The sequence below is a fragment of the Helianthus annuus genome, chromosome 16 (genome assembly GCF_002127325.2).
Source record: "Helianthus annuus cultivar XRQ/B chromosome 16, HanXRQr2.0-SUNRISE, whole genome shotgun sequence".
In the NCBI taxonomy this organism is placed as follows: Eukaryota; Viridiplantae; Streptophyta; class Magnoliopsida; order Asterales; family Asteraceae; genus Helianthus; species Helianthus annuus.
The window spans coordinates 203,016,668-203,026,929 of record NC_035448.2 but is presented as its reverse complement, the minus strand read 5'-3'; the positions used below and the strand labels follow the sequence as shown (position 1 = coordinate 203,026,929).

Genomic DNA, 10,262 nt, shown 5'->3' with positions numbered 1-10,262 from the left:
GGATCGTTGAATCGATCAAAACGAGTCGATCAGAAGAGTTCTAGACCAAATCAGAGGCGGAATTCATTGATTTGATCATCATTCAGCTTGATATGCACTTAGATTCACTTTAACTATCTCTTGTATTGATTTCAGAACGTTTTACAGGCTGGAGACACTTCGGTAGAGTTTCGCTACCGGAATCAGGAATGTTCCAAATGAAACCTACACTCTCCTATTTATGCCAGTCCTCACGAAACTATTTCATGCTTTCTGGCCAGTCCCTACGAAACTGTTTCATGCTTTCTGGCAGTTCGTGCTTTCTGGTCTATCTATTCTATTACATGACTCGATACAAGACGAAGTCGACAGACATATGCACCAACAGACATCTGAGCCGTTACTGCCACACGTTTGCACATATTGTATTACATTCACCGCTACAACGCGCGGATGAGAAAACTAGCTTGTACTTATTAAAAAGGATGGATAATGATTAGAAACTTCACTATTTAATCCACCTTTTATACTTTAAATAATACACACTTAAAACCCGTTTAGTTTTCAGTTGATTTTATTTTTCTCTAATAAATTGTCTTCGTTAACTTTTTTTAGAAAAGCTAAATACGCAGTTGTGTTCAGATTTCTCTAGACAAGTATGAACACTTGGAGAAGAACACTTGGAGAATGTGCAAAGTTTTATTGCTTTTGACTAAAAACTATTGGGTTAGACAACTCTTGTTGGAAGGGATGGTTAATCATGCATCATATGTCGAAAGACAAGGGGGCACATGCACTAATCGGCCTTTGTCTCAATTGCTGAGTGTTATGCGCCTTATGTCCAACGCTTGATGCAAAACAACTATCGAGCCGAGTGTCTCACTGGAAGCAGCATCTCTATTCCTACAGAATAGAGGTAAGACTGTCTACATCTTACCCTTCTCAAACCTCACCTTAGCTTTGCTATTAGTAGGATTTAATATGATCATGATGTTGATCTGTTGTTGGAAGGCCTAGTTGCCTTGAATAGTCAACTTAGTATCTGTTGTTGGAAGGCCTAGTTGCCTTGAACAGTCAACTTAGTAGCCTGATTATTAGTGTTTGCTTCTGTCATTTGATATTATCCTATGTTGTGTCTTGGCTCGTTGATCACACTTAACTTGTCACACCTAAGTGGTTTAAGTCCTCTCCATAATCAAGATACTTGTTGGTTTTTGTATACCTATGGTTCAATGGAGTTTGCTTACAGGTGAAAAAAAATGGATTATTTTAAAACTGATAGATGAGTTGGCTTTAATCTTCACCAAAAAACATGTTCAACAAACGAAGTGGATCATTTTAGGACTATAATAACTAAACATTATATATGGATACAATATTAACCAGTTAGACAAATATTTATCCAAGAGATCCTCTCCTTTCTATCAAACAAATAATATTTCATGGGATGAGTCGTCACACAGAGGGATATAAAGAAAAGGCTTGTTGCTTACTAATTTTAACATGAGTTATCATACATGTGAGAAATGAAATGAATTTACAGGATATCTTCATACTCGAAAAGATGCATGATTTCAGTCATCTTCTACTAGTAAAGTAAAGTAATATATACTACTCTTGATCTATGATTGATTGATTGATTGTGACACTGTACCTTTACAGCCATTTTTTGTTGACCAAGCTCAATAAGTGAAAAGTATTTTGTAGATCAGTTGAATGCATATATATATGTTATCTTAATCATGTTCTGTCTCATTATGGAATTTTTAAAACTGGTAAAATCTTAAGATATATTTATGAGATCTATAAAGTTATTGTCATCTTGGTTCTAATATCATTTTAAGTGATACTAACAAATCAACAATTCTCATTATTGCAATGAATCCCGTCTTTTATGACAAAACACAGTTACACAACATTTTAGTCTTGTCTTAATTATAAATTTTTAAGAAGAAAAACAATGACATGAATGCTTAATTAAATTGTTAAGGAAGTTGAATGGACACTACTAGATCTTAATTTCTTACCTTAAATAAGCCAATTCTTCAACTAAATCTTGTTTGGTTTTTAGCACTTAGCCTGTCATGATCGCCTTGCATATATGATTGGTAACTCCCCGGAGCCTCAATCTTTCCAATTATACGGTCCATTCCTGCATTATAGGTTGTACCGGCTGCTAAGAATGTTGTTCGACTGGTCAAAAAGTTACTGACGTGTTCGTTATCATTCGGGTTGACTTGTTTAATAGATTTTCGTGATCACATGTAATCTGTTCAATAAACAAGTTGTGTTCGGGTAAATTTGTTTAACATGTTTAATTAAACTGATCGTGTTCATGTTAACACGTGTTTAAAATCAGAATTATAATAAATTAGGAGTGGCAAATTTATACACCACACGAAGATAATCAGATTTTAGGTTGCCAAGTCCAACCTTATTAATAAGTGGGCTGTTTTTCGAGTAACCTGTACAATTAAAGGCCGTGTTCAAGCTCACCTATTTAACACGGTTAAGTAAATAGGTCGACCCACGAAGCCCAATTTTACGACCCGTTAACCATTTATTACAGCCCGTCAACCTATTTAACCCATTTACTACTGACTTACAATCCACAAACATATTCTTAACCCACCAACCCTTTTACAAACCGTTTGACTCACTAATTTAAACGGGTTATACATGTTGTGTTCGGGTTACATGATTTTGGACTAAACATGTCTTGTGCTTTCAAACTTACTTGGATTCGCTAACATAGTACCATAATACGAAATCTGACCCGCATTCGGCTTTGAGCTAGCATCAGACGGGCAAACGGGCTCAACTCTTTTTGCCCTTTGATCCGCAGAACCAACATTGGAATTCTGAAAACAGATGTTGCTTTCATCAACTGCTGATGCTGAATTCTGATGTGGTTTGGGTGACTCAACTTCGGTTTCAACTTCAGATTCACCATTATTTGTTGTAGAGACCTGTTGCTTCCTCTTGGATCGGGCCCGTCGGTTCTGAAACCAGTTGTAAACATTTGTTTCAGAAATCTGGCCATGCTGTGATAGTTCAGATGTGATCTCTTTGATTTTTTGTTTGCTTGGTGTCCCGTTGCCTTGATCAAACAGTCGTTCGAGAATCTGAAGTTGCACTGGTGTCGGAGTCCACCGTTGCCGGCCCGAAAACTTGTGGCAACCGGATGTGGTCAATGGGTCGCTGTATATGTTCCCTAGTCTAACTCCTGCAAAAAAATGATCAAGATTATATTTTCAGGGAATAAATCAAAACATTAATTTCTTCTACGAGTTAATTACTGTTTTCGTCCCTGTGGTTTGTCAAAAATCACTATTTCAGTCCATTAGTTTAAAAATTGCGATTTCAGTCCCTGTGGTTTCACTTTCGTAACCATTAGGCCGGTGTTGACGAAAATTTTTGGGCCGAATCGATAACTACGGTTCTAAGGTTTTCGGGTTGGTTGGGCTGGCCGAAGTGTCGTAAAGGTTTGACGGTTCGTTTTGCTTGTTTAAAAAAAAAATCGATAAGTTTTTAAAAAGGATTATTTTGTATTAAATTATTGTAACCGTTTATAACGGTAAATAATAAGATAGATTATAGTGATTCGAGGTGAAAACTTAAAAAATTAATAGCTAAAAATCTAACTTTTCATTTTGTTTAACTATTTTATATAACAAGGGGTATCACTAATATAAAAATAATATATAAATTTACGATTTATATTTTTTTCGATATTCAGTAGTCCGTGTAATAAACGAGTTTGAAAGCTAATTTATAAATATAATTATAGATGTACCTTATCAGTGGATAGGTTTACATTGCGAGTTTCAAACTATAAAACATCAAACCTTTAAAAGAATCCTATTTTATTTTGACCAAACCTACCCCAATCATATGAGTAAAGTTCTCATACAAATAATTTTAACGTACTAAGCTTAAGAATAGCATAAAAAAGTAAAAAAAAAAAAAAAAACACGGTAGCGTTTTCGTAATTATTTGCTCGTATGGTAATTATCAAAATTACTCTACAAATTATCATATAGAGTAATTTTGATCTTATAGAGTAATTTTGATCTTGTAGATTAATTTTGTAAAATGTCCTTTGTAGAGTAATTTTAATCAAAAAACTATACCTCACCAAAAAAACCCTCCAAACCTCCCCCCCCCCCCCCCACAAAAAAAAAAAAAAAAAAAAAACTAAATGCTAAAAACTAAACCCCATAACTAAATGCAAAAATTACACTATAAAAACATTTTACAAAATTATTCTAAAAGATCAAAATTACTCTACAGGGTCATTTGTAATTTGTAGAGTAATTTTAGAGTAATTTTGATAAACTTGCAGAGTAATTTTTATTCACTTGTAGAGTAATTTTGATAATTACCTTACAAGATCAAAATTACTTTACAAGAACATTTTACAGCATTACTCTACAAGATCAAAATTACTCTACAAGATCATTTGTATAGTAATTTTGATAATTACCAATAATTACGAAAAATGTCACCGCATTTTTTCAGGAAAATCTTTGGTTCGTACGTTTTGCACAAGTTATTTGTATTTGATTTTTTGTCTCCCAATCATTTCATCAGTTTAGTTTATCAAACAACAATTAAAACTACTTAAATAAATTATTAGGGATGATCCAGGTGCATTAATCAAGAACTTCAACTAAGCAATCAACCCACCAACCCACCAGAAGAATTAATAAGTGAATAAAAGGGAGAGAGAGAGAGAGCAACCTGCAAGATCATGATTAGAAGTAAGCGATTTATGCAAATCAACAAGCTGTTGACAAATGGTGGCATAAATGGCGATTTGTTTGCGAAGAACTTCCATTTGTTCATCAGTCATTACTTTGACAAACATATTCCGATCATCTTGGTCCATAACTCCTCCTCTGTGTTTTCAATATATTCAGATTATTGATATGTGAAACAGAGAGTGGAGTAGAAGAAGTTGAAACTTAAAGAAAAAGTATGGAGGATGAGGAAAACTAAAAGTGAAGAAAAAGAAAGAAAATGGCGGACAATAAAGACAAAGACATAATGCTCTTCTTGGACCTTGGTTGGTGTGTGCATATGTTTTTTTTATATAATATTTTGCATGTATTTCTTGCCTTGTAGCTACTATTATTTTTGGGTACCTTAGGTATTTATCTTCTCTGAAATCTTGTTGAAATATAGATCAAATCAAACTTATTTTGGGAAATATACTTATTTAATGTTCAAATATTTATATGAAAACGGCATGGTTTAACCATATGTAATGTAATTGCTATTGTGTATGCCGTTCAAAAAAAAAAAAAAAAAAATTGCTATTGTGTAATATAGTTAAAGGTCTAGGCATATATGACTTCATAAGAGCGCCTGCAATGGTGTCTATGGTCATGAACTATGAACTGTCAATATGAGAAGAAGCAAGGTATTGTGAGAGGGGAAGAAATAAAAACTAGAAGCGATATGTGACTTTGAAAAGAGAAAGGGTCGTGTTTGTGGCGACAGGGAGTATGGGAGGCATGGAGATGTCAAGGTCCTTTTGCGTTGTTAACGCTCATAGGTGGTTTTAGAGCAAGGGCGTACCCATCTCAAGCTGTGGGTGGGCGGCGCACCCCTTGAAAAAATAATTTTTAGTGTTATTTTTTATCGGAAATTTTGATCGCACCTTTTGAAAATTTTCAACCACCCCACTTAGAAAAAATAATATTATGAACTTATAGAAAAAAAAATTAAACACTGATTATTATTTAATATATAAGTATATAACACAATTAATATAATTATTCTTTAACCACTTATTATGTTATTCACTTAATTACTTAAGTCAATCAAATCCCAATCTACAATCGATTTTTATTAACCCAAGCCCAAACCCAACCCAAAGAAATTTGAACTAAATAAAATAACCCAAACCCATCCACCCATTCCAATTCCAAATCTCACCCACAAAAAAAAAAGAAAGAAAGAAAGAAAGAAAAACCTCCCACCGACTTGACACCTCATGACCGGACGGTTTTTCTCCAGAAAAAACAAAAACAAAATTCCGGCAAGACCGACTCATATTACGTCAGAATTTCGATATAGAACTAGTAAGGTTTCTTTATTAATTTCTTTTTTGTTTTATGTGATGATTAGGAGAACATATATACGTATAAGAGTTTGATTTTTTTATGTTTTTTTTGTTGTTGTAGACTTGTAGTTAAATGATTTTGTTGTTTTATTTATAGCTTTGTTTATTTAAATTAATAGTTACAAGTAATAAACATTTAATACCGGGGCTTGAATATTTGAAAATAAAATTGAAAATTATGGACTATAACTGAACATGATTGTTTTATTTTGTTTAGGTGTTTAGTGTTGTTTTATAAACTTATGGAGCGATTTATATGCGATAGGAATTATGAGTAAGAATGTAATGAACTTATGGAGTGTTTAGTATCTCTAGATGATGTTTTGGATATATTTCAAAAAATGAAAACGTGTATGGCACAATTTTAAATACGTTTGTAATGACGTTTGACGTGTTTTTGATGATTATATAAATTTTAGTTTGATGTTCTTTCGTCTTACATGACCTGATCCGACTCGCTATGAACTCATTTTTTTATATAGCTAGGGTCTAAGATCTTTAAAAATATTCCGCACCCCCAGCAAAAAATTCCTGGGTCCACCACTGTTTTTTAGTATTATCAATTTAAGTTCAAAAGCGTTTCTGACTTACAAGGGAGCCCATACTATTAGGGTGAAGGGGGTGCACCCCTCATGAGATAGAGGGAATTCTCACCCACCCAATCATGATGTGTCATGTCAATTCCACTCTCATACATCACTCTTGCACAAAAACATAAGTGATGGTTTCACACAAATCATTATAAAAAAAAGAAAAAGAAAGAAAAGACATAATTGGTTGAAAGATAGTGGGGCCCACTGATGTGCACAAAATGCAACATATAAATTACATCAATAATGGCTTAAAACTAACCCTTTTTAGTACTAATGTTGGAAAAAGTGTGCTTTTGTCTTCCTTTTGCATTTTCAGGATTAAATGAGCTCAAAATAACAAAAGAAGCAAAAAGACAGCAAAATCCAACATAATTACAAGAAAAGGAACAAAAGTGATATGCCGACCCTCCTAATAGCATCTTCCCAAGCAAAACAAAGAAATCAGAATTCTGAACACGCCCCGTGCTCAGCGAGCACGGGGCCGTGCCGAAGAAGCAGCAGAAAAGACAAACCTATAAAAGCTTCTACTGCCCACCACGGGGCCGTGCCCAGCGGACACGGGGGCGTGGTCAGAGTGCTGCAGGCGCATTTATTGTAATTGCGAATTACAATTAATGAAGAAAGAGAGTGTGAGACAGGCATGGGGCCGTGCCCAGCGGACACGGGGCCGTGCCCAGGCTTCTGTTCAGCCTATAAATAGGAGTGCTTGGAGCCATTTCAACTCATCCCTTGGCACACCACCTCTCTCACACTTCACCCACCACCCACCACCACCATAACACCATCATCCACCACCATCATCCATTGTCCATCATAGAGTGTGTGAGTCGTCTCGGGATCCAAGATTGATCGTAAGAGTTCTTGACAATCAAAGGCCATGTTTACCTAAGTCTCTTACATCACTTGGTGAAGACAAGTGTTTAGTGTAATACTTTTTATTTTTAATCTTTTGCACTTTTTAATTGATTTTTGTATTAATGACTTTAATTACTAGTTTCTTATGTTGAAGGTGATTCTTCCTTATCGTTTGTCCGTGGTGTCTTGGCATTATTTTACTGTCTATATAAAATAAAAGATTTTCACCATTCATATCTCCACGGTCTATATAGAGGTATGTTAGCTACCTGGTCGGGGGTTAAGGGAACAGTTTGGTAAGAGTCTTGCCATTGTTCAGTGTATAGATCCTGCAAAGGACCTGGGTTAAATTTAGTAGGACCTCCTTCAATACCCAAAGGTATTGGATGGCGGGGGTCCAAACTCTTTGATCCCCTCATAAGTTAAACTACTATTAAAACTTTAACCCAGCTACTTAGGACTGTATCCCTGCTGACTCAGACTACTTAGCTGAGGGTAACGTCGCCTTCAAAAGAGGGGCCTACCACATTATGCATTAATAACTTAATTAATTATCTTTCAATAATCCGACCTTTTAGGATTGTATCCTTACTGACTCAAACTACTGGGTTGAGGGTAACGTCACCTTCAAAAGAGGGGTCTACTACAATAACTAAGATAATCTCTTAAACAAGTGCAAAAGTGCAAAAATAATCAAAGGTTACACTAACACACGAGTCGGATCCAAGTGATTCATCTTGTCTATCTGTTTTTATTTTTATTTTTTATTTTTCAGCATTTTAGTTAGTTTTATTTTCTTAGTTTAAAAATCTTTTTCTAACATTTTGATTTGATTAGACGTTGAGGATAAACCGGTACTAAAAGCTCTTGTGTCCTTGGACGACCTCGGTATCTTACCAACACTATACTACGTCCACGATGGGTGCACTTGCCCATATGTGTGTTTAGTGTTAGTAAATATCGTGTTTTATAAATTTAAAACTTGGCTAAAAGTGTAAAAACGGCTTAAAATATATACCTAATACATATTACACCTAACGCACATCAAGTTTTTGGCGCCGTTGTCGGGGACACAAGGATTTTAAGAAAGTTAGGAATCAACGGCCTAATCATTTTTTTATTTTCTTTTTATTTTTTTAGGATTTTCTTAGTTTTTCAGATTCTGCAGCGCTCAGCACGGGCCGTGCCCAGCAGTGTTACTGGCAGTTTTTAGTTTTCCGACTTACAGAAGGCTGACCACGGGGCCGTGTCGGTGCAACACGGGGCCGTGTCCAACTCTCCAGTAACAGGGATCCGGAAAACAATCACTGTAACTCCGACCACGGGCCGTGTTCACTGAGCACGGGGCCGTGGTGAACTTTCTGACCAACCTTCTTTTCGGTTTTTGTTGCAGGACTTGGAACCAGACGCCACCTCTACGTAGTGTATGAGCTCCAGTTCCAATAAAGACATAAAAGAACCTCTAGAAGAACCCGAACGCTTTCTCAGAAAAAGACTGAAAGCTAAAAACCAAGAGAAGGTTTCGGGGAACCCACTTCCAATGGCGGACCAACGTACCCTCATGGATTATCTACGACCCACCATGGGTAATCTCTGCGCCGCTATCAATGCACCAAATGTCGAAGCCAATAACTTCGAACTCCGGTCGCATTTGATACAAATGCTTCAGAACTCTGCAACCTTCCATGGGCTTGCGGACGAGGATCCCCATCTACATATTACTAATTTCTTAGAAATATGTGATACCTTTCGGATCAATGGGGCATCAAATGACGCCATCCGCCTCTGAATGTTTCCTTTTTCACTAAAAGACCGAGCAAAAGCTTGGCTTAACGCCCTCCCAGCTGGATCGGTAAACACCTGGGATGAACTAGCCCAAAAATTTCTATATAAGTATTTCCCTCCCGCTAAAACGGTTAAATTAATGACTGAAATTAATACATATTCACAAGAGGACGGGGAATCCTTATATGAAACTTGGGAAAGGTTCAAGGAGCTATTGCGAAAGTGTCCTCATCACGGTCTTGCGATATGGCAACAAGTATCCACTTTCTATAATGGGTTTTTGCCACACACAAGACAAACACTTGACTCTAGCTCCGGGGGACTTTTAGGTAATCGCCGCCCGCATGAAATATATAATCAAATTGAGGAAATTGCTCAAACCAATTTCCAGTGGCACACTCCCCGAGGCAATAAATCTATTGCCCCGGGCGCCCATAAGGTTGATGAAAGCACTTCTTTACAAGCCCAAATCGAGTCCCTTTCTTCTAAAATTAAAAAATTAGAGATGACAAAAACAGTCTCGGTTATGGCTTGTGAAGGGTGTGGTGGGCCACATGAAAATTGGAGTTGTATGAAAGAAACATATGACCAACCAGAATCGGTAAACTACATTGATAATAGGCCTAGGCCGTCGGGTCCTCCAACGGGCACCTACAACCAAGGATGGCGTAACCACCCTAACCTTGGTTGGAGAGAACCCGGCAATAGTAGTAACCAACAAAGCATAAATTAACGAACAAACTTTCAACAACCAAGAAATGAGTCACAAAATTTCCCTCAACAACAAGGTGGACGAGAAAGGCTTGAAGATACTATATCTCGCCTCATCTCTGACACTGAAAAGAAAAACTCGGATAGGTTTCTACAATTAGAATCAAATTTTAGAAATCAACAAGCTAGTATACAAAACATCGAAAAAT

The 10,262-nt window shown here is 36.2% G+C and overlaps 1 protein-coding gene and 1 non-coding gene across 3 annotated transcripts; both read right to left on the bottom strand.

Moving 5' to 3' along the window:
* Positions 1 to 1,852: 1,852 nt before the first annotated feature.
* LOC110915545 (WUSCHEL-related homeobox 8) lies at positions 1,853 to 5,029 on the bottom strand. Of its 2 annotated transcripts, none has more exons than XM_022160262.2 (3): positions 4,723 to 5,029; positions 2,717 to 3,205; positions 1,853 to 2,131 (listed from the first exon to the last, which is right to left on the bottom strand). In XM_022160262.2, exons 1-3 carry the CDS (start codon positions 4,868 to 4,870, stop codon positions 2,025 to 2,027), a joined length of 744 nt encoding a protein of 247 aa, XP_022015954.1. In that variant the 5' UTR covers positions 4,871 to 5,029; the 3' UTR covers positions 1,853 to 2,024. The 2 variants fall into 2 exon arrangements, with proteins under 2 accessions (XP_022015954.1, XP_022015955.1); XM_022160263.2 differs by lacking the exon at positions 1,853 to 2,131 and adding an exon at positions 2,139 to 2,248 and having other exon boundaries at positions 4,723 to 5,028.
* Positions 5,030 to 9,475: 4,446 nt separating this feature from the next.
* LOC118488570 lies at positions 9,476 to 9,582 on the bottom strand. The gene has a single exon (XR_004885114.1). It is a non-coding gene; the product is annotated as a small nucleolar RNA R71 (small nucleolar RNA).
* Positions 9,583 to 10,262: the final 680 nt, after the last annotated feature.

What these genes read in the sequence shown, in the direction of transcription:
- LOC110915545 (XM_022160262.2), bottom strand. Translation starts at nt 4,870, where the DNA reads ATGGACCAAGATGATCGGAATATGTTTGTCAAAGTAATGACTGATGAA. An exon ending in TTCTAATCATGATCTTGCAG is followed by an intron (nt 3,206 to 4,722) that starts GTTGCTCTCTCT and finishes ATTTTTTTGCAG; the next exon opens with GAGTTAGACTAGGGAACATA. An exon ending in TACTATGTTAGCGAATCCAA is followed by an intron (nt 2,132 to 2,716) that starts GTAAGTTTGAAA and finishes CCTATAATGCAG; the next exon opens with GAATGGACCGTATAATTGGA.